The sequence below is a fragment of the Peromyscus californicus genome, unplaced genomic scaffold (assembly GCF_007827085.1).
Source record: "Peromyscus californicus insignis strain IS unplaced genomic scaffold, ASM782708v3 Scaffold_2__1_contigs__length_46816999, whole genome shotgun sequence".
NCBI classification, from domain to species: domain Eukaryota; kingdom Metazoa; phylum Chordata; class Mammalia; order Rodentia; family Cricetidae; genus Peromyscus; species Peromyscus californicus.
The window spans coordinates 41,113,043-41,140,336 of record NW_026294540.1 but is presented as its reverse complement, the minus strand read 5'-3'; the positions used below and the strand labels follow the sequence as shown (position 1 = coordinate 41,140,336).

General features: G+C 46.8%; 1 protein-coding gene across 7 annotated transcripts in view; it reads right to left on the bottom strand.

Annotated features, from left to right (window-relative positions):
• The window catches only part of Mtus2 (microtubule associated scaffold protein 2), a 370,144-nt gene that overhangs the window by 21,580 nt on the left and 321,270 nt on the right, over positions 1–27,294 (bottom strand). For all 7 annotated transcript variants that reach the window (XM_052754545.1, XM_052754543.1, XM_052754544.1 and 4 more), the window contains one exon: positions 19,986–20,052. In XM_052754545.1, the coding sequence (XP_052610505.1) occupies positions 19,986–20,052 (67 nt within the window). The remainder of the gene's footprint in view (positions 1–19,985; positions 20,053–27,294) is intronic.

Sequence of the window (27,294 nt, the reverse complement as noted above, 5' to 3'; positions counted from 1 at the left end):
GTGTCCTCATCCAGGGGTTGGCGCTTTCTTTAAATTCCAGTTATTTAGTAATAAACCTGTGACCACTAGGGGGTGGTATAGCACCTGAAACGTACCCTCAGGGCACACTGCGCTGAACCACTCACTTTCCCCCCAAATTCTTCTTTTTGGTGAAAATGTTAAGAGGAGAAATAAAAGGAGCGACTGAAAATGAAGTCTGAGGTGTTCACAGAGGGAGAGTAAGTCAGAGAGCCACCAGCCTGCCTGTGGCGTTTGTAGACACACGCTACTCCCGGTGCGGGGCGCGCAGAGTAAACAGGAGGGGGCATCTGCATCCTTGCCTCGCCTAGACAGGGACTGCTGCTCCCAACAGCCTACACCCCATCTGCGGAGAACAGGAAGCGGAGCTAACTGGTCCAAGGTCAAGGCAAGGTGCACAGCAGAGCCAGGAGCGTGGACAGCCTCCGCGATGCGTCCGCAGCATTACAATGTCTCCAAGGTGAGACCGTGCGTTGGCGTACTTTCCTTCAACCTCCGACGACGTCTGGAATTCTAACCCTTTACCTGCCTGTTTCCTTATGGGTGGACTCAGACAGGCAGGGCAGCTTTGGGCGGGTACTGAGCCAGGGTTGGAGTTTAAGTGGTAGAGTAGGCGCTTAGTGTGAGCAACGTGTTGGGGTCCATCCCCAGCACCCAAAAGATAACTAGTCATTGAATTTAGGGAGCACCTGTTGAGGGCCAGGCACAGTTCTAGGCACAGTGGCAGGAGGGCAGGCTAGCACAGAAGGAGCAGAGGCTTGAATGGGACATGTCCCCTTAGTCTCAGACATTTGATCATTTGGTCCTCGGTGGTGGCGTTTGGGGAGGTTTAGGAGGTACAGCTTTGCTGTAGGAAGTATGTCACTGTGGGCGTAAGCTTAAAAAAAAGAGGAAGAACGTCACGAGAAGGGAGTTCAGGTAGACAGAGATGCAAGTCAGTCCTCGTGTGGACATTCATTCATCTATGAACCCAGTGACGACTTATGTGTCTAGTGCTTGGCCATCGCTGGACTCCCCCCTTCCACCTGAACACGCAAAGGCCATGATGGAGCACCAAAGTCCTCGGAGGAGGGCGGTCAAGTTCTAGAGGCAGGCAGAGGCACATCACGCAGGACCTGTGGCTACGCTATGGCTTTCTGGTTATGTTCTCGCGACAGCTTCATGCTCCCAGAGTCTTAAGGAGGGGGAAGAAATAGTGATTTTCACTCCTGATAGCTGCACGGAAAATGGTTTGAGATAAGGAGAAGAGTTCAGGGGGTGTCTGGAGTCCAGACACTGAGCTTAACGGGGTCAGGTGACTGGGCTGAGGGAGGAAGCATGGGGAGGGATGGATAGGTGCACCGGGGAGGTGAAGGGGTACAGATGCGGGCAAGGCAGGAGTCCAGAAAGACCCAGTGGTTGGTCTGAGCAAGGAGATGTGGTAGCACTCTTCACGGAGACGAGAACATTGAAAGAATCCAGCTAGGGTCACTTACAAGCCTTTGCGGAACTAACAGATCTGTTACATTTAGGGACCTGCTGTGGCCCACTGGCCTCAGAAAAAGCCTCTCTGGCTTTCAGGGTGTAGGTGTTGCTAATCAGTATGAAAAATAAAAAACTGAGGCCTGCTGGGTTCTGACAAGTCTCATACCACCTTGTGGATGAGTGACTCTATCCCAGGCTCACACAAAATGGTCTCTTATAAGAGTATCAAGTCTTCAAAGCGTGAGGCCTTGGGACAGACTGGAGTTAGCGAGTTTCCTCCAAGCAACATTGTGTAAAGACACAAAAGGTGTGCCCATGATAGAGTGGAGAGCACTCCCTAGCTCCCAGGAGTCTTTGCAATACCGTGACTCTCGAAGGGAAATCTACAGAACATCTCTGTAGATAGCAGGAGATGAGGAGCAGGAGTGAAAATGCAGAAGGGCAGTGGTCAGAGGCAGTGAGAGCTGACGAAGGTGGGGTGGGGGTGGGGTGGGGGTGGGTGAGGGTGGGGGGGCAGGGAGCGGGCAGGGGGGCGGGGGTGGGACAGGAAGCTTAACCCAGCTGGCCTTGGGGCTAGATGAGACCAATAGTAGCTGTTGGGCTTCCCAACATCATCTGGCTTCTCTGTTAGTATCAAAGGAGGATGGTGGCTGCCTTGCACACTCGGACCTTACTATGGCTTCAATCTGAAACACATTCCACAGGCTCAGAGTTTGCATGGTATTCTCTGTCCGGTGATGTTATTTTGGGAGGCCGTAGAGTCTTTAGGAGGTGGCAGGAGCTGGTCAGCAGATGTCTTTGAAGGTGACCTGTGACCTCCACCTCTTGTCCTACTTTGCCTCCTCTGAGAGTGTACAGTTCTGCCCCACTTCCTGTTCGCTCTCTTTATAATCTGTGGTTGAAGATGTGATCTCTCAGCTCCCCGCTCCGGCCAGCACGCCTCTCCACCATGATGGACTCTTACCCCGGAATCTTAGTTGACGCTGGATCCCACTTATGTGAACTACATCTCAGAAACGCCCTATGGAGCAGTAACAACCCTGTTATTCTTATATTTCAGCAGAAGAGATCTGAGAAAGATCAGACACAAAAATAAACATCCCAGTTGATTTAAAGTCTCTCGATAGTCATAAATGCTCTGTGTTATTTAATGTATTCTTTAAGATGAACAAGTCAGTGAATGGATGGTGACTGGTCCCGTGTGGGACAGTAACTGCAGTGTGTCTAAGTTCATCTTGGAGGGAGGAGAGGGTTGCAGGCATGATTTATGGGCAAAGGAGGAAAGAGGAAACTGATTAGACATGGGAGCTTTTGAAAACAGAAACTATGCTGTCCAGATGAGAACTGGTAACACACCACACATAAACAGGGAATGGCCTTCTACAGATGTCTCTGCATAGAGTCTGCTCCTTTGTTTTGTCCATTTAATTTGGGTAACCAGACTTTTAAAGGCATCTCTATGGCATCAACTTACACAACTCACTATGCACATAACTACCTTGGGCTTTCTGTGGCCAGACTCTGAAAGGGCAGCTAATGGCTCCATGTGACCAAAGCACTTCGTTATTTACTGCTGTGGAATAATCCTTTTGTACTGTAAAGATTTGATCATTCGAATTGGTTTAACAAAACACTGACTGGCCAGTAGTCAGGCAGGAAGGATAGGTGGGACAACCAAACTAAGGATGCTGGGATGAAGAAGGGTGGAGTCAGAGGAATCACCAGGAGATGTGGAGGGATCGAGACATGCTGGAAGACAGGTAAAGCCATGAGACACGTGGCAGCACACAGATTAATAGAAACGGGTTAATTTAAGTTGTAAGTGCTAGTTAGTAATACACCTTAGCTAGCGGCTGAGCATTTATTATTTATTATTTATTAATATTAGGCCTCTGTGTGGTTACTTGGGAACGGCTTGCAGGACAGAAACTTCCGTCTACAAATGGCGCTCAAACAAACATTTGGCAAGAACTTCCACATAAAGCCTGAGAGAGCTTTAAAAAAGGTTCTAAAACAGAATCAAATGTGCCTTCCTAGTCTCATGTCCCACATGGGCTGCAGTACAGAGAGGCATCTTCCTGCTGCTGCCTGCACACTTGAGTCATCAGCGTGAGCGGAGCCAATGAGCTGCATGGCGGGTTTGGAGCTTTGCTCACGCAGACAGAAAAGGCTGCAGTTGCTCAGTAAGGACAGATTCAGGTGAAAAGAATCTCTAAATGAACCACAGTATGTTTGAAAATGTACATATTCTTAGAAGAGAGAAGAGAAAGGTCATACAAAAATAATAGGGTAAAGTCCTTAAAGAGGGAGTAAGTAATATAAAAGAAGAAAAAGTCCACATAAAGATGAAAATGCACAGAGAGTTTGAATCCTGTATGATATTGTGTTGTCTTTGAATTGTTTTGGCTACTAGGACACGCTGAATTGTGAGGGATGCTAGATTAAACCAACCTATATATTTTGAAAATGTCTTGACTTCAAAATTTAAGTCAAAAGGTGTGTTACTTTGGGAAGAGGTTATGTTTTTATTTCCACAGGAAATGAGAGGCTGTGGATTCATTCTGGGATAAAGAAAATCAGGTTTGATTGAGGAAGACCTGAAAATTGTGACTACAAACATAAAGAAATAAACCTAGAACAACTACAAAACACATAATGTATATTTTACCTGCTCAAACATAAAACAGAAAATCATCTTTGGCTGAATTGTCTACAATGCACAGTCTATACTTATATTAATTCAGATATGTATGTTACCTTTAAAATTTTATGTATTTTCAGAGCAAGGAAACCAGACACTGAGATGATCCAGCATCACAGAATACTCTATCCAAGACCTAACAATTATCCTGATTTTCTCAAGGTTCCTTCCAAATATTACCAATGCCCCCAAACAACAGGAAGCAGTCTAGAGAATGATGCCCACATTCTCAAAAGATGGGTTGTGGATATTTATTATTATTTAAGGGAGGTTGATTGCAAGTTGTTATGGGTAATGGTCAGGAAAAAAGCTAAACAAAGACGCAAAGCTACACAGAGAAACCTTGTCTCGAAAAAAATAAAAAAAAAAAAGCTAAACAAAGGAGATTAGATTCAGGGATCTCTTTCTGAAAAGAAAAGGGGGAAAATAGAAATGATAGGATATATTTAATACCCTAAGGCTTTTCATGACAGTGAGACATGTCTGCTTCTGGCAGTACCAATCTACTTCACAGAAGATGATGAGGAATAGAAGAAACTCTGTATGGAGTTTGTTTTCTTTATGGCAAAAGCTAGTCATTTGGGCAAAGAAACTGCCCTTTCCTCAACTGCTGACAATATACTGTCCAAACTGGACCAAAGGATGCAAAAGAAAGCAACTGCCAAACTTTGCCAAGACAAGGTAGGATAGTCCTTCAAAATTCTCTGCCTCTCAAAAAAGTCTGTCAGATATCATAGGCCTGCAGGCCAAAGATGGATGCCCCAACATTACAGAAGAACTTAGGCTGAATATCCAGGTAGCCAGATGTCCCTGTTGTTAAGTAACATTTCATCCTTCTGGGGTCTTTGATGGAGTTAAAGACTGATTAATTAGACTTAAAGTTTTCCTTAGTTATGATAAAAGGTAAATTAGGTATAAAACTTTAAACTCACAAAGATAAGATGAATAATAGAATATTTTCTCTACATTTGCCAAATACAAATAGACTGGATATTGTAACTGTAATTCTTACTTGATAACTGCTTTTGCTGTATATAATTTTACTGTGTTGAAGTTAAAACCTTCCTTTTTAATTAGACAAAAGGGGGAAATGCTGTTGAATATTTTTTTTGTATACTGTAAAGATTTGTCACTCGAATTGGTTTAATAAAAGGCTGACTAGCCTGCAACCAGGCAGGAAGTATAGGCGGGACAACTGAGGACTATGGGAAAAAGAAGGGTGGGGCCAGAGAGTCGCCAGGCAGACACAGAGGGAGCAGGCCATGTACAAAACGAGTTAACAGTCCATTGGCCATGTGGTAGAACTTAGATAAGAAATATGGGTTAATTTTTAAGTTGTAAGAGCTAGTTGGTAATAAGCCTGAGCTACGGGCCAAGCATTTATAATTAGCATTAAGCCTCAGTGTGTTTGTTTTGGGGCTGTTGATTGGCTAGGAGAACTCCACCAACAATTTTCTACTTCATTTTTTTCCCCTGTGTAAAGTGCATCACAGGGTGAACCTTTTCGGTTGACCTCAGAGATCTGACCCATAAGTGACCCAGGCTATATCCATCTCCATAGTGAGCATGCCTTTTAGAAAGAGCTTTCAATAAAGGGCCGAAAACTTTAAACACTGGTGAACATTCACGTGGGCCCCTTTCACCAGGGAGGACGGACCCCACTGAGTTCTAGAAAACATTTCTGGACCCAACCATGTTCAAAGCCTCACAGTTTACAGAGGCCCCCTTCCACAATACATCACCAATTTAGACTTCCACCCCTTTGCTCTGGTGTCCCCATTCCCAGTTTGTACTAGATGGGCGAGGAGGCCAAGCGGCAGCTAGAGAGTGAACTAGTGTGTGTTGAAGGTAACAGTTTCCCGCTTTTATTCCTTTTTCAGGCTGTTCAGTTCAGTGTATGTCATGGGGCTTGGGAGGCTCCTCTCTGATATGAGGATTGCTCAGACATATGACTCTGTGTGTGTGTGTGTGTGTGTGTGTGTGTGTGTGTATGTGTGTGTGTTTACTGTCTTTAGTTTCAAATGGAATAAAGGATAAGGATTAACATTTTAAAATCTTCAAAACCTAATTTCACCTGAGAGGCATAAATTTCTCCGTCAACTCAGCACAGTGTCCCTATCTCTTCAAACACATCAAGGGACAAAGCAAGCCACACAGAACTGTTTCTACTGACTAACATTAGATACACATACAGAACAAGCAAGGTATTCAGGCAATTGACAGTAGCCCGGGTGTGCATGTGTGCATATACATGTGTTGTGTGTAGGTATATATAATTGATTCCATATAGACATATGATTTAATACATATTATTGATTTTTAGATTTACTTCTATTTCTAATCATGTATACGTGTGTGTATATGTGAGTATGGGCATGTGAGTATTTCAGATCCCCCTTGAGCTGGAGTTACAGCTGGCTGTGAGGCACCATATGGGTGCTGGGGATCCACAAAAGCAGTGTGCATTCTAATAGTTGAGCCATCTCTCCAGCCCTGAGTGTGTGTATTGTTTAAAAACCAGCAGTCCGACCAGTGCTCCCGTTTACCACCCTAACAGAAACGTCCATTCAATGCCCTGTCCGGACGCTGGCTGGGCTGCCAGTTCCCCTCACTGAGAACAAGACAGCACTGACTTGAACAAAGGCAGGCCACTCCTTCCCGCAGAGTGCTAGGGGAGCTGCCTGAGAAAGGAGGCTTCTCCTCTTGGGTAGTCTGAGGCAAAGGTATGTGAGAGTCACCTCTCCCTCAGGATGCCTGGAGCGCTCTCAGCTTCAGCTGGCGACTGTTCCTGCCAATGGACTCACATCCACACTGCAGGGGTGGAGCCCACTGAACAGAAGAGCCCCCACCCCATTTCATCATTACAGGGCTTTGTCTAGGAGCTCCACCTTCCTGCTGACACGCAAATGGCCCTAACTTCCAGTCACCATGACAGACAGGGTGAACACTGAGAAGTAAGCTTCACCTGTCAAATGAAGGATGAGGCCAGGATTTAATTGTGTGCTGGGTTTTTTTTTTTTTTTTTTTTTCCCAACTTGACACAAGCTGGAGTCATCGGGGAAGAGGGAACCTCATTTGAAGAATTGCCCCCATCAAATTGGTATGTGGGAAAGTCTTTGGGGGCATTTTCATGATTCATGATTGTTATGGGAGGACTCAGCCCACTGTGCCCACTGTGGGTGGTGCCACCCCTGGGCAGGTGGGCCTGGGCTGTATGAAAAAGCAAACTGAGCAAGCCAGTAAGGACCATTCAGATCCTTCCTCCGGGTTCCTACTTGAGTTCCTGCCCCAACATTCCTCATTGATAGACTGTGATCAGGATGTGTAAGCCAGATAAACCCCCTCCTCCCCAAATTGTTTTAGGTCAGTCTTTAATCACATCAGTAGAAAAGTAGCTTGGATAAATGGATTCAGGTCCCTGAAGCATCCAGCATGGAGTCTGACTGGGTCAAAGCCATCCCTCACCGGTGTTACTGATGGTTAAATGCAAGGTGCTGCTAAAGAGCTTTAGAGTGTGAGGCTAGGTGGAATGGTGTCTTAGTCAGTGTTCTGTGGCTGTGAAGAGACACCATGACCATAGCAACTCTTGGAAAGGAAAACATTTCATTGGGGTCGTTTACAGTTTTGAAGGTTCAGTCCATTATCATCATGGCAGGAAACATGGTGGCGGGCAGGCAGACGTGGTGCTGGAGAAGGAGCTGAGAGTTCTACATCCTGATCCACAGGCAGCAGGAGACTGTATCCCACACTGGGCATGGCTTGAGCATATGAGACCTCAAAGCCCGCCTCCATAGTAGCACACTGCCTCCAGCAAGGCCACATCTACTCCAATAAAGTCACACCTCCTAACAGCGCCATGCCCTATGGACCAAGCATTCAAACACATGAGTCTATGGGGGCCATTCCTATTCAAACCACCACAAATGGCAACGAAGGAGAAAAGGAAAAACCACATGGAGCCCAGGTGATGAGTCATAATGAACCCTTCCATGCAATCCTGAACAGGGCCAGAGTAACAGCATGTAAAAATTGTGACTGTAGGCGCTATGATCATCAGGTGACACCTTCAGATAGAGCATTTCCTCATGGTAGCGCTGAACAAAGCAGCTAGCTGTGGAACAGCATGGGCTGACTGGACTTGGGTTCTGCTGTTGGCGGATTTTCCCATGTTGGGGATTAACCCCTCCAAGTTTCATTCCCTCATCTGAAAAATGGGATTCACACCAGACTACACTCCTAGGCTAGTGTGAGACTTCCACAGGAAGACTCAGTCATGACTTGACACCATGCTGGTCTCCACAGATCGCACACTGACTAGGAGCTGGGATAACGCCACTGAGGATACCCTGGCAAACAAGCGTTGAGTGTTCACTCTATGCTGGACACTTCACTGACTACTCTGGGGAATGGATCACTGAGCTCACAGCTCGGGGAAGCAGGCAGGACTCCGAGTTCATGCTCTTGTTTTCTAGATGCACCTGAGAGGATGTTATGAGCTGTGTGTGAAGTGACCCCCCTCCAAGGCTCTTGGATACTAAAGCCTTGGATGCCAGTGGATGGGCTTTGTGGAAGTGGCTGGGTCCCAAGTGTAAGGATTCTGTCCTTAATTACGTTACCAGCCTGCGACGGCGTCCCAGCCTAAAAAGCAGGTGTGCCCTCTGTGTATTATTTTTCTCCTTTCCACACTCTCCCCTTCCGTTCTCTTCCCTCCGTGCTGTCTCTCTGTCTCTCTGTTTCTCTCTCTCTCTCCTCTCCCCCCCCCCCCCCCCGGCACTCTCCTCCGTTGGCATGGCCGCCGCAGGTGGCGGCCAGCCATGAGTGCCAGTGTATAACCAACACCAAGGGCTCTGGCTTCACCCATGGATTCGTCCCTTGATGCATTCATACTCTGTTGGCATTCCTGGGAGAGACTGTAAACGTAGGCTGTGGGGCCAGCTAGCGGCCCCCTCTCTGCTTTCTCTGTCCTGGCTGCTTGTGTCACCGTGATATTTTTGCACACCACCACATGCCCCGTAGCTATGGAGCCAGCCAATCATGGACTGAAGTCTCTGAGATGGTGAGTAAGCTTGCCTCTTCTGCCATCTTCTTGAGTATCTTGTATGCGATAAAAGGCTGACCACGCAATCAACACAAATCCGTGAGCATCTCAAACGCTTGCTTGTTATTGCCACATTGTTCCATCCTAAGCCAGGGGTTTTTACAACTTTAGCACGAGTTAGACCCACAAGTGGGCGGGGTTAAAACAGATTGGCTGCTCTCACATTCAATAGGTTTGTGGTTGGTTTCTGATTAAGTAGGTTAGAAGCAAGACCTAAGAGTCTACATTTCTAGCAATTTCCATGTGCTGGGTGGGCCAGATCATTCTGACATTCACTGTGGACTCTATGGCTCTACCACCCTGAACTTGTCTAATCTCATAAGCTAAGCAGGGCTGTGCCTGCTTAGTGCTTGGGTGGGAGATTTATTGTTTGTTATAAGCAAGACACTAAAATGACTGCTCAGTGGACCTTGTGAAGCACAGGCATTAGTTAATTCGGTTTGTGGATTACCTGGGGTGGACCATGAGATTCTTTATCTCAGAGAGGCCTTTGGGTGAGGCTGCTATTGCTCACTCGGCTGGAAGACCCAGAGAATTCTTCCTCCTAAGGCATGCTTCAGGAAGGCTGCTTAAGCAGAAGAAACTGGTTGGGTCCCCGCCATGGTTGGGAAATGGTCTGTGTGTGTCTCCCATTCTCATGACTCAGAAGCTTGCTCCCGAGTTTGGCAGTGTCAGGACGGTGAAGCTTTTCCAAGTGGGAATATGTAATAGGGTCAGGGTGGGCATCACCCGCCGAAAAGATTCATGCTGGTGTCAAGGAGTGGATTTGTTTTCTCAGGAACAGGTTTGTATGTGCGCATGTGTGCGTGTGCGCACGTGTGCGTGTGCCAGTGTACATGGAGGTCAGAGGACACCGTGTCTTTCTCCAGGTGCTGGCCATCTTCTTCTTTGACATTTGCTTGGACTTTGTCGAGCAGGCTAGGCTGGCTGGCCACTGCGCCTTTGGGGACTGCCTGTTTCCGCCAGTGCCGGGATCATAACGACACCACCACACCCTGCTTTCTTTTGTTTTTTAGGCTTAGATTTTGAGGCTAACTCCAGTCTTCATACCTGTAAGACAAGCATTTCACTAGTAGGTAGCTATCTCCCCCTGCCCCAGAATGGGCTGTTGTAAAGCAACTGGCTAAAACTTCCAATCTCTTTGCCAGGCAAAGAAGTTCCAGGTTAGACGCTCCCTCAGCACGTAGTGTGAGGGCAGCGCCCCCTGCAGGCCTCTCTGCCCATGCGCGCCCTCCCCTTTTAAGAAACGGAGCTCTCTGCTCAGCACCTGCCTCCCCAGCACCTGCCTCACCCTTTCTAACTACTTCCATCACCCTGAACTCTGACATCTGCTTCTCCAGCCCAGTGAGATGGCCACCATCCACAGGACCTGCGAGTGACCACACCTGAAGAACGGCCCTCAGCAGAGAGCTGAGAGCAAGGTGGGACTCACTGTGCATCTTTTCTGTCAGATCCTTGGAGATCGCCGCCTCCCATGTTCTGTCTATTTCATAACTGTGTACCACAGGCTTTGCAGGAGCAGTTACTGTATCACAGCTGGAAGTTCGGAAGGCAGTCCCTGGGCAGTCTGTGAAAGCATCCAGGTGACTTTAACATGCTTATACCTCGTCCCCTCAGGGTTCCTGGCTAAGAACTGAGGCCTAGAAAGAAAGAGGCATGCAGATGGCTGCCTGAGGACATCTCAGCACAGTGCCATTTGTGTTTACAAGGCATAATTCATCTAGTCCCTGCTCAGCCTCTGGAGATTGGTTCTGCTTTCTAGTTAGACCTGCCTATAAAGAGATGTTAGCTTTGCGCCTTTTTCTGGAACTCACTTGGTAGCCCAGGCTGGCCTCGAACTCACAGAGATCCGCCTGGCTCTGCCTCCCGAGTGCTGGGATTAAAGGCGTGCGCCACCACCGCCCGGCTGAGATGTTTTTCTTATCACAAGTTAATAAACTGGCCATTTGAATTTTTTTTTTTAATCAGGCTCCAGCCAACATAGTTAAGGCGTTTCCTTGGAGGCTAGAGACATTCTTGATATACTAAAAAGCAAATTTTAAAAATCTAAAGCACAGTGATTTTGCTATTCAATGTCCACATTTATCTCTCAGCCTGGTCTCTCAGGATGGTGCTAGACCCATCATTCTGATTGGTTATGCTCTGACCACTGTCCTCAGCAGAAGCCTTTAAAAATATACTGTTACTATATTTTAATTATGTCCATATATGTGTCTGTGTGTAGGTATGTGCATGTGAGTGCAGTTGCCTAAGGAGGCCAGAAGAGGGCATCAGATCTTCTGGAGCTGGGGTTACAGGTGGTTGTGAGGCACCCAGTGTGGGAGCTAGGAACTGAACTCGGGTCCTCTGTAAGAGCAGAGTGTGCTCTTAACCACTGACCCATCTCTCCAGCCCCAGCAGGAGTCTTTTAAAGAGACTTGAAGATCTTTCTTCCTTCCTTCCTTTCTTCCTTCCTTCCTTCCTTCCTTCCTTCCTTCCTTCCTTCCTTCCTTCCTTCCTTCCTTCCTTCTTTCTTTTCTTTTTCTTTCTTTCTTTCTTTCTTTCTTTCTTTCTTTCTTTCTTTCTTTCCTTCCTTTTCTTTTTTCATACTGGGGTGACCGCAGTAATTCTGCTATGACTAAGCCACATCTACAGCCCAAGGAGTTCTGGGGCTTTAGCTAGATTATTGAAGAAGTCAGTTAAGTCTTTATGGTTACTTGCGATGCAAAAATTGGTCTAGCTATCATTGTCTTCAATAGAAATAATTTCTCCCAAAGCACATAAATGGCTGAAAAAATAATTTTCATTACAAAAGGGTGACCTGAATGTATAGGCGTACACTGTAATTTCTATTATTTTGTGCTAATTCTGCCACACTATACAAGTAAAGTAGACAATGGTACCCTTAACATATAAATGGTCCTGGTGGATGAATGAGAAAAATCACAAGGGCATTAGATATGACAAGAAAAACACCAGCATTGGAGAATCTGCCTGGAGAAAAACATCTGTGCCTTAGATCCGAACACTAGCCCTGCCTTGCATGCAAGTAATTGAATGGTTATGATGAGCACACACACATTCGTCCTGTCCTCTTGGTTAAGGTTACCTATGGACAAAACACAAGTGTCTTCATTACTTTTCCCACTTGCCAGTACAGAGGTTAAGTCAATGACGTCATTAATGCCACCTTTGTAAAAGGTCAAGTGTACGGAAGAACTGTTTGTCAGGGACTCCTCAACTTCGTTTAGGCTCAGCCGTTTAGCACTTACCTGGGTTACATATTCTCTAAAACTCTAAGACCCCTACTGCCTCACTTCCTTGGATCTTAGTCACTGCTGTCTCTTGGTATTAATAGAGATGGTTCCAGAGGCCCCCCCCACCTCCCCACGCCGCAGCGATACCCAAATTCAAAGATGTTCAAGCCCCTTATGTGGATTGGTGGAGTATGAGCATAGACCCTGTGTGCTTTATGTTGTACTACATTGTTTAGGGCATCACGACAAGGAAAAAACTGCATGTTCTGAACAGAAGAAAACTGTATACACTACTTTTGCTCTGCATTGGCTGAACCCATGGATGTGAAACCCATGAATACAGAGAGACACCTGATCTTGCTCACATCTGACTCTGTCACATGAGCAGGCATTTCTGGTGTCAGAGCCGTTGTCACACTCTTATTTTGCTGTTCATGCCACAGCAAAGGGTTTGTCCCTTGCGTTCAGTTAAGTCTATAAATTAGCAGGCAACAGTGAACGGCCCGGGTTCACTGTGCTCAGCCCTGGGCCAGAGGCTTCTGATGCACAATAAGAATATTTGTGTGTATGAGAGACTCGTGGCAGGAAGAGACCGTATACACAAAATTTATATGTGACTGCAATTTACAATGTATATATTTTGCAAAATGTCTCTTAGCATGTTACAGGATATATATGATATAAATATACAATGTCCTGGCTTTTTATTAAAGTCCCTCAAGTACCTAGACCTTCCAACATGACGGCAGCTTGGTGTGGCCATGGAGGAGAGGGATGACAAGTCTTTATGGTGGTATGATCTGGTGCCTCTAACCACAATTTCTTTACCATATTTAGGTGGTCATGGCATCATCTACCTTACCCATAGCCTATGGTTGTCATCAGGTTCAAATGAATGTGGAAAGCTTTTGTAAACTGTAAACTGTTGTTTATATACTAAATCCATGACAGCATCTGGCTCCACAATGTGAGAGGGTGTCCGTTCCCAAGGGGGTTTAGGGGCAGTTCTTGTCACCTGAGTAACAGTCAATTCAAGTTCATTAAGATCGAAATTTTTGTGTGAATGTGGTGCTGAGGATCGAACCCAGGTGTGGTGGTTTGAATGAGAATGGCCCCTAGAGGCTCATGCTTGGTCCCCCGCCTGTTAGTGGAACTGTTTGGGAAGCATTAGGAGGTACGACCTTGTTGGAGTAAGTTCGTCACTAGGGATGGGCTTTGGGGTTTCAAAAGCCCATGTCAGTCTCAGTCACAGTCCCTCTCCTCACCTCCTCTCCCTTCCCCTCCCCTCCCCTTCTCCCCTCTCTGTCTGCTGTCAGAGGATCAGCATGCAAAGCTCTCAGCCACTGCTCCAGCGCCATGCCTGTCTGCTTCCCACCATGGTGATTACGGACTAACTCTGAATCTGTAAGCAAGCCCCCAACTCATCAGCTTTCTTTTATAAGAATCACCTCGGTCATGGTGTCTCTTCACAGCAACAGGACAGTAACTAAACTGCCAGGTCCTTGTACATGTGCCACATCCTATCCCTAACCCTGCAGACTTCATTAACATATATGGGACAGCAAAACTCGCCTGAAGAGACTCAACATTTCATAAGATCTGAACACAAGCACCGCCACAGAAAACGATTAGAATGTGCTAAGCATATAGATGCAACAAGATTTTATAAATATCGAAAAAGTATATGACTGCCACATGGAATAAATCAGTGTCTAAAAAAAGAGTATAGCGGTGTGTGTGTGTGTGTGTGTGTGTGTGTGTGTGTGTGTGTGTGTGTGTGTGTAACTGTAGCTGTAATGTATTTTCCATGGCAACCAACCTAGTCTCTGGGAATTGGCAGGTTCAATACAACCGTGCATGGGTAAGCACCTGTTTGGGAGAGAAACCAAAATGACTTTGGAAAATGACATTTACTAGAATAAAATTTAATCAGAGTGGCTGAGATCATTGATTTGAATTTTTCCCATCTCATTTTCCTGCAAGAGGGGCAGGATTCCCAGACCTTGACATGCTGGGCAGTATAGCCTGCAAGGAAATGAGTCTTTCTGAAACTCTATCAACAAGCTCAAATTGCTGACAGCGGACGAGACCTCTGGGAGCCAAAATCTCTATTTTCAAATAACCTCCCCCTTCCCCATCTGATTACCCATGGAGTGCTTAGTATATTTTGGGTGTCTTCCCAAATTTTGTAGGGCAGATTGAATGGGAAGATTCAACTATGATGACCAGAGAATTCTGCAACACAAATTTTGATGTGTTATATTTTTATTTTCATATATACTCAAAACTAATTTTTCATTCCCTTGTTGACCAATGTGCTCTCTAGAAGTATGTTGTTAAGGGACCAGTAAAGTGGTTTGCAAAGGACCAGAGTTCAGCTTCCACCATCCACATTGGGTGGCTCACAATTGCCAATAACTCCAGCTCCAGGGGGAACTGGACCAGAGGCCTTTGGCATCTATGGGCATCTGCCCTCACATGCATACACCCTCAGTCACACATCTTGAAATTCTTCACGTGAGTGGAGGCTACTCAGGCTACAGTGGGGAGTGCCCAACTGCATACATCTCCCCCAGTGCCTCTAACACTCTCCTATCTGGTTTGGCTTCTAATCAAAACTTACTTCTTCAGAGTGCTCACTGATTGTCAAAATTCACTGTCCATATGTTTATTATTATAAACATCTGGGAGATTAAAAACCTACCCAAGACTTGCTCTCAATATTTTCTTTCTGCTGCTCCAGATGATTCTGGCAGGTACCAGACCAGAGGACCACCTATAAGCACTGATTCTGTGTGCTAGACACCACGGTTGTATTTATTCAAGCCAAGAGTGAGGATAACGGATGGAAGCTTTTTAACAGCTATCGGTAGAGTTTGGGGCAGTAATTTTATGAGTTATGGAAAAGGTTAGGCAGCCACCGTTAGACCGGAGATGGCCAATTCTACCTTAAAGTCTATAGCGTTTGAGTTATTCCCACTCTTGGCAACTTCTCTACTCTGTCTGGATTCACAGTTGTTTAGAAATTGCATCTCTCCAGCCCCTCCCTTTCCTTCTGGTCCCCGCCTCCCGTGACTCCCGTGGCAATCAACTGTTATGGAGTGTAAAGAATGACAGGACTGCTCCTGAGGAGAAAGGCTTTCCCTCTGGGCCCCTCAGCAGTCAGTGGGAAGGCTTTGCTGTCTTCTTTAAGGGAAGCAGCGCAGACCACAGCTCTAGAATTTATGGGCTGACAATGGGTCCCCAACATCCCTTCTGCTGCCTTTGTTCTGTCACAATCTCCATGGTGGAGTGGGAACTGGCTGGCAGAGCAGGGCGTCTCCTGGGATAAATGCTGTGCTGAATGGACCAGCCATGGTGCTGTCAGAGACTTCCGCTTTGTCTCTGCTGGGTTTGTTTTGGATTTTTGTTTTTTTGTTTTTTTTTCTGGCTTTTTTTCCTAATGGACAGGTGAATTCCGCTTCTATTGTTAACACTAATACAGAATCAGATAACTTAAACTCAAAGCCAGGGCAAATCTGACTGCATTTAGAAGTTTCCGGAGATTGCTAAAGGCAGTACCATTGGCCTTGGCACACGCCACCCAAGTGCATCAGGTGGCCGTCCTCCAAGCCAAAGCCAGCTCATGGGAGGGCAGACATCTCTCTGGGGAGAAATTCAACCTGGAGAGAACTCTGTTTTCTATCTTCGTACGCTAGCCACCGCACCTTGGCTAAGCACTTCCCCAGCAGCTCCTTCTGGAATTGGCTTTTCATCGCATGAAGAGGAGCCCGAAGGTCAAAGAGGTCAAGCCCACTTACCCTGTGACTCTCCGGAGCCCGGAAGCCTGGAACCAGCTGCAAACACACTCATACTTGGGAGAAACACATTCAGAGGCTTCCTTCAGCATCTCAGGGTACTGGCTTGACATCTTTCACATGAAAACTCCATAGAGACTAAATACTTCAGTGTTTTCCCGACACCCATTAAGAATAAGGAGTCTGATCATGGTATATGTCCTAACAGCTTGATGACTAGGTAAGGTTGTTTTATGCTTTTCATAAATTTGATATGAGCTGGAGCCATCTGGGAAGAGGGAACCTCAACTGAGAAAATGGGCAAGTCTGTGGGGTCATTTTCTTGATTAATGGTTGACACAGGAAGGCCCAGCCCACTGTGGGTGGTACCACACCTAGGCAGGTGGGCCTAAGCCGTATAAGAAAGGTACTGAGCATGAGCTGGAAGGAAGCAGTAAGCAACATTCCTCTCTGGTCTCTGCTTGAGGAAGCTATGAGGCACGATGCACACTGGTCAGGGTCGCTCTGAATGAAGACGGGCTTATGAGTAACTTCAGGTCCTGGGCCCCCAAAGATCCACTCATCTTCACACTCCAAACTCTGAGCCAGTGGGGAGGTGTCGCTAAGTCCAACAGTGTGCTCCCGCAGCCAACACACAGGGCCCTGCGGGGTATCTGGAAACCTCAAGGTCGATGCACCACTGGAATCCTTGCTCCTCGACGTCTGCCCCACACTAGCCACACTCCACTCCTCTCTATGATACCACATCGTGGAAAGCTGGGCTTCAGCACAGAGTGACAGTCTCTGGGAAACAGGACCCAAGGGGTGGCATCCTAAGGGTGGAGAGCTATGCCAGCCAGCACTCAAACATCTCTCTAGCAAGCGACCATGGCTGTTTGAATGAGACAAAAACGCTGCATCACCCCAATTTCAGCTACATTCCCCCCCCCCCCCGAATGGCCACTGAGTTGTCAGCACACACAAACAGTTTAAGTCACATCTGCGTGTCACTGTGAAGTATCTCTTTGACCATGAGGTGGCTGTCACTATGAATCGGGACCTTGTGGGATCTCTCTCCACCCCTATGCCTCTGAGTTGCCTCCACAGTACTATTAGGGGTCATCTCGGGAGACTGGGTTGCGACTAAGGCAGGGACAAGATCCAGGGTTCACAGCTGTGCTCAGTCCCTGTCACCTGGGAACTGACCAGCAGGACAAATGTCCATCACACTCCCTGTTTTGCAGCTTTATTTGGAAAGAGAGGTCTCACATTTCCATCCCTCAGAGGGCGGGGGCTGGGTGAGTTGGAAGGAGAGGGACCTTTGCAGCTAGAGTTGGAGGAGCAGAAATGTCTTTCTGATAATGCGGACTCCGTGGAAGAATGTTCTTTTGGTGACTCCCATGGGGAGTCGCCTGCAGGGAGGTCTCTCGGATGTTATCAGTTCAACAGCACATCATCTGGGGACCCCAGGGCTCCTTCAGTGAATGGATGGTAAGACCTCCTCAAAGAGGAGTAAAAACAGCTCTTGACCCAGCGAGGGTGGCCTCACCCTCAGCTGCTCCCGCAGGGCCTGTGGATGATCCGGGTGGTAAGACCCCATGGTAGCAAATTAGAAGAGGTGGTGACAACTTCAGGGAAAGGGACTCAGTCTCCACGGAAATGGGGACAACAAAATGAGAGGGTGACACTTTTCCAGCAGGAGCCTGAAGGGAGCAGGGAGCCTGTCACGTCCCCCTCTCTGGTGGCTGCTTTCCCACAGCTTTAGCACCGACTGCATGGGCCTCGGGTTCCTGGGAGCGTCCCTCACAAGCTCCACCATGGCTTGTCTAGCTGGCCCTTCTCAGCTAAGCCTGTGTCTGGGTTAGTCCTCCAGCTCCTTCGTGGGTCAGGGAGCTGGGGTGGGAACCCTGCTGCTGTGGGTCCCACGCAGGCTGGGCAGGCATAGGATATTGCTATTTGTTGTGTTCTCACAGGACCCAGCTCTCCTTGGAAAGGAGAAATAACCACTTCTGAGCCATTTCTATGAGAAAGGAAGCCACCAAGCCCACAGAGGAGAAACAACAAAATAAAAGAGAGAATGGGGAAACCTGCACTTAAAGCCTATTGCCTTATCTGTCCACTGCTCCCCTGAGAACCCGTGGTCACTAGAGAAAGATGGACTGCTGACAATTCGCATAGCCAGACACCTGCCAACGGTGGCCTAGAGGGGTCAAGTTCCTTTACCTAATGGAGGAGACCACACCTGCATGGGTAGGCTGTTTCCAAGGTCACGTTAAGTAGAGGGGAGATGTGCACTTGTGGTTAGAACAGCAGGCCAATGGAAAAGGACCACGGTTTGCTAACTGAGTCCTGGGGACACAGAGCGGTGGGTAGACAAGAGAGAAAATGGGCCACATGGCACAAGCCTGTAAATCTAGCTGCTCAAGAGACTGAGGTAAGTCACACATTTTGGGCCAGTCTAGGCTGCAAAGTGAGTTCAAGGTCAGCCTGGGAAACTTAATGAGATCCAGTTTCGAATAAAACATTTTTACAATGTCTGCAGCTCAGGGATCTAGTGGCTGCTTAGCTTAAACAAAGCCCTGGGTTTAATCCCTAGTCCTGGAGAAAAAGGAAGAAAGAGGAACGGGGTGGGTGAGGTGGAGTGGGGGGTTTAGGGGAGGTGTACAAGACATGGCAGACATGCCAGTCCCTCAACTAGAGAGGAAGCCTGTCTCCTATCACATTCCAGGGGCATGGGGGTCATCCTTACTTTGACAAAGTCTCAGAGTATACTCAAGATTACACATTTCAATATGATCCCCCATTATATTGTTCCAGCCAGGCAGGTGTTTTTAAGCCTTTTGGAGACGACAGCGTTTTCACGGCAAGGTGCATCCAGCTGCAGGAAGCCCTGCAACACCCATTTCACACAAACCCAGAATGGCTTTGGAGGTGCATAGAGGGAGGGACGCTTGTCATAGCCCGTGATAGAGACTGATGTGTGTGCTGGCTGCCGTCTGTGAAGAACATCCCAGGCCTGATTGTTCCCATTGCTAGCTGTGAGGCTCTAGCCGACCCATAGCCTCTGTCAGAACATACCTGTAGGAGTTATGTTCCCTGTGAGGCTCTAGCCGACCACCACTGTGCTGGCAAAGATGCTTCACTGGTCTAGACAGGTCTGATTTGGCTTATTACAGGAGATACCGTGGGCTTTGTTACATATTCAAGGCATGGGAAAAAGACATCCTTCATGGTCTTTGCTAGAACACAGTCCAAGAAGGGAGTCCTGCGAGAGGAATTCTTCATGCCTGTGAAAAAACTCCAGGAAAACAAGACCCGTGTCTTGTGACCTCAGTTTCTTCAAAGACACAAATTGTTCTTGGAATGTGTTTTTGTGCCCCTCCCAGGTGTGGGGGGACAGGAGTGAGTTCACTTTAGATTACTCATCACAAGTGGCTATTGTTATTGTTTATATACCTCTATGGAAAAATACGTTTTTTGGAACGTGCAGCTTCTGATTGCATACAGCTCGAACTCATGAGAATTTTACCTCATGTCACCTTTCTTAACCCTCAGAGTATAAATTGTCTGAGTAAAGTCGGCTGGCGCATGAGACCGCCTCATTTTTAGACTGCCTCATTTTTAGACTCCATTCTCCCAGGTCCCACCGCCTCTACATGGTAAACGGTCTTCATGTCAGATAACCTACTTACCAACTTCATCCCTGATGTTTGCAAGTTCGATCGACAGCTCTTTTTCTTTCGCAAGGGCACTTTCACTCTAAAAAACCAAAACAAAACAGATACTGAGGGTCCCCTCATGCAACATGAGCATGGTCATGTGTTTAACAAATAAATCATATCAAACAAGCAGGGCTAGCCCTGAAGGTGAGGAACATCCTCCTTACATACAAACCGACAGAACCAAGTCAGACGTGTTCATTTACAGTATTAATATACATAACATCCACAGCCATCCTTTCTCTATATCACAAGGTTACATCATCCTGGAATAACTCTGAGTACATCTCTGTTCTACACATTAATGTACTAGTATATATTATTATAGTCTACAAATTCTCATTTGATTTTTTATGATAGTAAGTGATTCTTGACTATGAAAAAGCCCATGGTAATACACACACACACACACACACACACACACACACACACACACTTATTTTTAAAAAAAACAATTATTTCCTTAAGCTTATTCTTTTGCCCATAACTAGTTAGTTATCTAATGAATAACAAAATTCAGAGCAGAAGCCCTGGCGTGCAACATTTCTCTCCTAAGACCCGACAGTGAGGTTTCCGTGCGTTTCGACCACTCTGGACATTACTATAAGCATAGGAGGTACTGTACATTTGAAGTATTATTTAGAGCAAAGGCCATTTGTAACTCACTGGTCACTTGTTTTCACATCAACTATATTCTGTGATATAAAACAGTCAAACACCTGAAGATACACTACATATTCAGTCTGCATTTATGACTCACCACAGATGGATTCTTAGGATTTACTGCTGATAATAAGGAAATACTACTCATACGTCAGAGACACCAGCTCTTCAGAGAACGTCCCCGGCCGTCAACGGAATGTACTCTTAATGAAAACTGATATCCGGAGGGACTTCCTTGGGCTACAGTGTTAACCACACACATAACATGGGTGTCTTCAAGGACCATTGTCTGTAGTGTGCATGTTCAGTGTCTCCCAAAGGTCTGTGTTAGAGGCTTGATTCCCAGGGGCAGGACCAGGAGGTGCTGCGACTCTTTAAGGGGTGGGGTCTAATGGGAGGTATTTAAGTCATTGGGAGTGTGCCCTTTAGAAAGATTTCAGGACACTGGTCTTTTTTTCTTCCTAGCTATGAGGTAGAAGCTTGTTCTGTCTCCAGCTCCCAACTGGTTCCATCCAGTATGCTCTCCTGAGGCCCTAAGCAATGGCTCATCTGATCAAAGATTAGGACTTCTGAAGCTGAGCACTAACTACCCCTTTCTGTTCATAGGTTAATTATGTCAGATATTTTATTACAGTGTTGGAAGACTAACTGTCACAATGCTCCTTAATTTCTGACACCCTTGCCTTTCATGACTGTGCTGCTTAGATTTTTGTCAACTTGACACAGACTAGGGTCACCTGGGAAGAGGGAACCTCAGCAGAGGAATTCCTTCCATCAGATAGGTCTGTGGGGGCATCTTCTTGATTAATGATTGATGTGGAAGGGCCTAGCCCACTGTGGGTGGTGCCACCCCTGGACATCTGGTCCTGCATTGTCTAAAGAAAGCAAGCTGAGCAAGCCATGGGGAGCAAACCACTAAGCAGTGTTCCTCCATGGTTCCTGCCTTGACTTTACTCGAGGAAAGGATGGACTGTGATTGGGATATGTAAGTCAAATCAACCCCAGCCTCCCCAAGCTGCCTTTGATCATGGTTTTTATCATCACAGCAGAGCGCCAACTCAGATAGTGACGATTTGAAAAGCTAGTAGAAACAGAAAGAAAACCCAGCATTTTTGCCTCATTTAAGGTACCATGAGGTATAATAATGCACACAGATCACGTTGGCTCACTGTCCAAATGAAGAAGGGCTTAGGAGCAATTTCAGTCCACGGGCTTCCAAACATCTACTCATCTGCATGCTCAATGGTGGGCCATGATGAGGACACGTAAGCCAAATTAAACCTTTTCCTCTCCAGGTTGGTTTGGTCAGTGTTTATCACAGCAACAGAAAACCAACCCTCTTGCGAACGTGCTCTCCATGGGACTGGAAGCAGTTCTCACAACTGTGCTTGTGGGTCAGCAGCTTTTAGACAAGAGGATCTCAACCTATGGGTTGAGACCCTTTGGGAGTCGAATGACCCTTTCATGAGGGTCCCCTAAGACCATCAGAAAATACAGATATTTATGTAATTATTCATAACAGCAAAATTACGGTTACGAAGTAGCAATGAAAATAATTTCATGGTTGGGGGTCACCACAACGGGAGGAACTGTATTAAAGTTTTAGGAAGGTTGAGAACCATTGATTTAGATTAAGGTCGTTTACTGTGGGCTCCTGGGAGAACCTCAGGTCATCCAAAAGGCCTTTCTTAAGCAATGTCATGATATTCCTAATGCTGGACTGAAACTCTGTTGTCACGATAGGTAGCTGGAGAAGTAGCTCAGTGGTCCAGTGGCTATTTGCCATGAGCAGGCTCGTGGCATAGGCACCAACAATTGTCAGCTAACAAGTCTTTTGAGAATGTCTACCAAAAGATCTAATTGTGAAGAGCAGTGGACCCTGCATAGTCCAAGCGTCTGGGTCTTACTTGAATTTGTATGTTGAAACTCTTGACTGCCAAGCTGGTGCTGTTAGGCGAGGGCTGTGGGAGGTGATCAGGTTGTGAGGGGCGAGCTTTCATGAGTGGGACTGGCACTCTTGTGAAAGAAGGACACTAGGAACGGCTGACCTCTTCCACAAGTGCAAGCAAGACAACCGAGAAGGAGCTGTCTCGGAGTGCTCGGGCCCTGTCAGAAACTGGCCCTACCCCGGCGCTGGATTTCCCAGCCTTGCAGCCCTGAGACATAAACTTCTACAGTTTATGCAGCAAAGTTGGAGACGTTGTGCTACGTCAGCATGAGTCAACTAAGACTGACTCCCATGCCACTCACGAAGCTCTGTTGTTCCTTCAGCCCATGCCAACTCTGTTTTCCCAGAATTCAGGCAGTGATGATGCCACAGAGCTTCCTAATCCTCAGAAGATGCCTTTTCAAATGTCATGGCTGCTGCACTGGGTCGTAACAGGGTTAAAGGAATGAGCAGATGTAATACAACCACAGTAGCGCTTATGTGAATGTTGGTGGTGTTGCAGATCCACAGTTCCTTTTGACTTTATTTGTAGCTAGATAACATCCATTGTAATAGGTATTCCTCTGTATTAATCACCTATATTCTGGTTCTGTCTGTCTATCTATCTATCTATCTATCTATCTATCTATCTATCTATCTATCTGTCTGTCTGTCTGTCTGTCTGTCTATCTATCTATCTTTCTATCTATCTTTCTATCGTCTATCATCTATAGCATATATCTATCTATCATCTATCAACTATCTATTGTTGTGGGATATTTTGATGACACTCTGACACTCCCGAGACTGCCAATAAAGTTAAACCTTGAACCAGAGGGCGGAGTAAACATTCAGTGGGCCAGAGTTAACTTTTGAGTCTTTGGCAGACCCAGATTATGATAGAGAGACACAGGAAGGAAGAGGGAGAGGCTTAAAAAGATTCAAGTTTTATTTTTCCAGCTGGGAAGGTGGAGAGGCAGGGTCAGCTGATTGTTTCTCCACCACTCTTTGGCTCTATCAGGTTTTTACTCCAATGTCTGACTCCCGAGTTTTAATAATAGAACCATGTAAGTAATCGCTTCCTCTGTCATCTATCATCCATCTTATTTATCATCTATTTTCTACTTATTATGTATCTAATCTATTTATCTATTACCTATCATTTATCTATCTGTCATCTATCCATCTGATCTACCTATTCATTATATTACAGTGTAGAGTCAAAACCCAGAGTGGTAAATATGCCCGGAAGAGACTTTAACACTGAGCTGCATCCCTAACCCTGTGCTCTGATCTCTTTAGTACCACTCTTGACTCTGCATTGACTCTAAAGTCTGTGTGCCTGTGTGTGTGTGTGTGTGTGTGTGTGTGTGTGTGTGTGTGTGTGTCTGTCTGTCTGTCTGTCTTGGCTCAAACCTAGGGCTTCATACAATGCCAGGCCTGTGTTCTATGATTGAGCCATATCCCCAGCCATCTCACTTTTGACACAGTTCAGAGAATGTGGAGGCCAGAACAGGGTAAAGTGCTCTTTTCAAACTGATCCCAGGATGTTTACACTTGTTCTAATGGTAGCCTCCAATGGCCACCTGACAGCCACCTTATACTAATTTAGTGCTTTGGAGAAGGGTCATTTCAGTATTTACATTGTAATAAACTAGTAAGATAACTAACTTACTTCTACATCAAGGACAATTTGGAAAAGTCACATCCTCTGCTTTGCAAACACAGAGGGCAGAGGACTAAAATCTTGGGCGTATTAGTCAAAGAACAGGACGAGAAGGCACCTGCAGAGTCGCAAAGGCTCAGACAGCATCTGGCAGCAAACCATCAAAACCTAACGAAAACAGTAAACTCACTCCAACCTCCAACCCAAAGCCCACGGCTTCCTCAGCTTCCCACTGTAGCCAGCGCCTGATGGGTACAGCACCATCCCTCGGTGGTATCCCCCACATCAGAGCAAATAGCCCCGAACCTTCCAGGTGAGTGGTAGGAAAGAAATGGACCCCAGAAGGAAAGGGACGAAGCTCTAGAACATTCTAGAGGTTATTCACTATTTAACGAAGGTTGCTAATGCTAAGTCCTACCAAACGCTTTCTTTAGCCAAGCATCAAATAATTGTCTCCTTTCCCCACGTCCTCAAATACAGCCATCGCTTGGTATCCATAGAGGCTGATTTCCAGATTCCTCCTGGCCAGGATACCCAAATCCACATACATTCAAGTCCTATACATAAAATAGTGCCATGTGTACAGAGAACCCGGTCCTATCCCCGCTAGACCAGTACTTCTCAACCATCCTGACCCTTCGATACAGTTATACAGTTCCTCTTGTTGTGATGACCCCCAACCATAAAATTATTTTGCTGCTACTTCATAACTGTAATTCAATACTGTTATGAATTGTAATGTACACATCTGTGCTTTCTGATGGTCTTAGGCAACCCCTGTGATAGGGTCATTTGACCCCCCCAAAGGGACTTCAATCCACATGCGGAGAACCTGCTCGCCTGTGGAGTTAAAACCATCTCCCTTTGCTTACAACACGGAAGGTGGTGTAACTTTCTTGTGAGTAGCTGCTTCTCTGGACTATTTAGGGAACAATTGCGACCCCAAAACCCAAATGCCTCTGCGTTTTCAGTACCAATGCATTTTTCCTCAATAGTTTGGATCCATGGTCAATTCACTGAAGCCATGGTTGCAGAAAGTACAGGTTCAGAGAATCACTGGGACTGTTAAGGAGCCCCGGGCTTTCTTTCCATTTGTGGGGAGGTAACAGGGACTGTGCAGTAAAGGAACCAGCTGACTTAGAAATAGGAAATGCAGGAGTTTCAACCCAGGGCCCAATTATCACCAAACACTGTGCACACCAAGATTCTCCTCTCCCCTCCTCACTTGCATGGGTGTAGCCTCAAGAGCCAAATTGGACAGGGATTGGATCTAGCAATCCTGGTCACACAACTTGTCCCATCTGACCGGAGGAGAGGCGATCAGCTGCCATCGCATCTGACTCTGTGGGAAATTCGCTAGCTGTACCCCCGACCCCTGCCTCCACCCTGACAGCTCAGACTACCCATGCTGGTCCTTGAAACTGATTTGCGGCTTGCATGTGGGGACATTTCTGGTGTCTGGTGCCTCTTCAGCACAGCCTTCCGGGGTTGTAACTCCAGCTAGGGTCGCTGTTTGCTTCCCCCTGCCAGTTCCAGACAAACCTTTCTGATGTCCCTGGACACGTTCCTGCTGAAGAGGCTGGCTCGGCTCTGCCTTAGCTTGCCAAGACCAGCCTGCCTGTTCTGCCTGTTCCGGAGAGAGGGCCCTTCTTCCTTAATGCTTGTTTTGGAAATGATAGCAATCTTCTATTTTATGCATCAAGTTGTTTTGTGTTTCCTGAAAGCCAAACCAGAATGACGTCATGACGCCTGCAATGGAGTCAACAGCTATGACTGCAGGACCAGCGTTTTCCAGATGAACACCAAGGACACCTTCCTTTGTTTTGTCCTTGCTGCACATGTCCCCGTACCCATCACGGGACCACAGAATCCAGCAGAAGTCTTGATCTTGGGAGGCCCTTAGTCTCTGGGGACTCTTAAGATGCCTTCTACGAGGATCTCAAGTCACTCTTCCCACTGTTTCCTGGGTGATGACGGGGTGGGGGGATTGGGATAGGAGCAAGGCACCCTCTGATGTGTGTGTGTGGGGGGGGTCAGATCAGCACTTCCCTAAATGGGGAATGTGTGGAAAATTCCTAACTGGTGCCAAGCACATGAGCTCCTGTGTTCACTCAAGAGGGCTAAATATAGACACCAGTATCAGCCATCCAAACTGTCTCAGTGACAAAGTCCAGGCATTGCAGAACCCAAGGAAGCCACTCCTCTCCAGGGACTGTTTAGTCTAAGACAGGCTTAACTTCCAATGGGTACTTGGGGAGCACTCATGCTCTCCCCAAGTCAGCAGCTGCAGCTTCTTAGCCCCATCTCCATTTGACTATGTACCTCCCCTTCTCAGTACTGGCTCTCCATTTATTTCAGTATGGCATATACATCTTCAATGTGGAAGCCAAGATGATCAGGGACCAGGAAACATCCACCTCACCCTTCTTCTCCAGTCTTGAATGTAGGTGCCACAGAAGGTCTGCTCCCTGGGAGCCTGCCCGTCTTTGAAGACCTGGCTCTCCATGCCAGGGTCTTCCACAGACTCCAGAGAATTCCTTTTCCCTCTTCCCTAGCTAGACGCACCTGCCAGAGCACAGAACTCACTCATTCCGGTGACACCAAGCAACTGGACACGTGTCCAAGCCCCAAGCCAGTCTGCCACACTCTGTTACCTTAACCAGCTTAGTCACCGGAAGTTATCCGTTTAGATGGCTGACACTAACTACCTCATGGACCTGGTGGTAATAGGAAGTGAAACTGTCTCTCCTAGTTAACATCACCTGTGTGACCACACCTGGGCATCAGCCATCCATGCCCCTCCTTGAATGAGCAACTAATCAATAAGACGAAGACTGCATCCCAGTATCTCTGGATGGCTTCTCCAGTGACTCCAGAAACAGGAAGCTTATATGCTACCATACACTGACTGAGTGCCTACTATGCGCCAGGCAAATGGCATTTTGGCCTCCAAGAAGCCAGTGTCTCAGAGTGAGCTGAGATACAAGCAATTACAGAATAGTGTGAGATAGCCCAGGAGGCTAGGG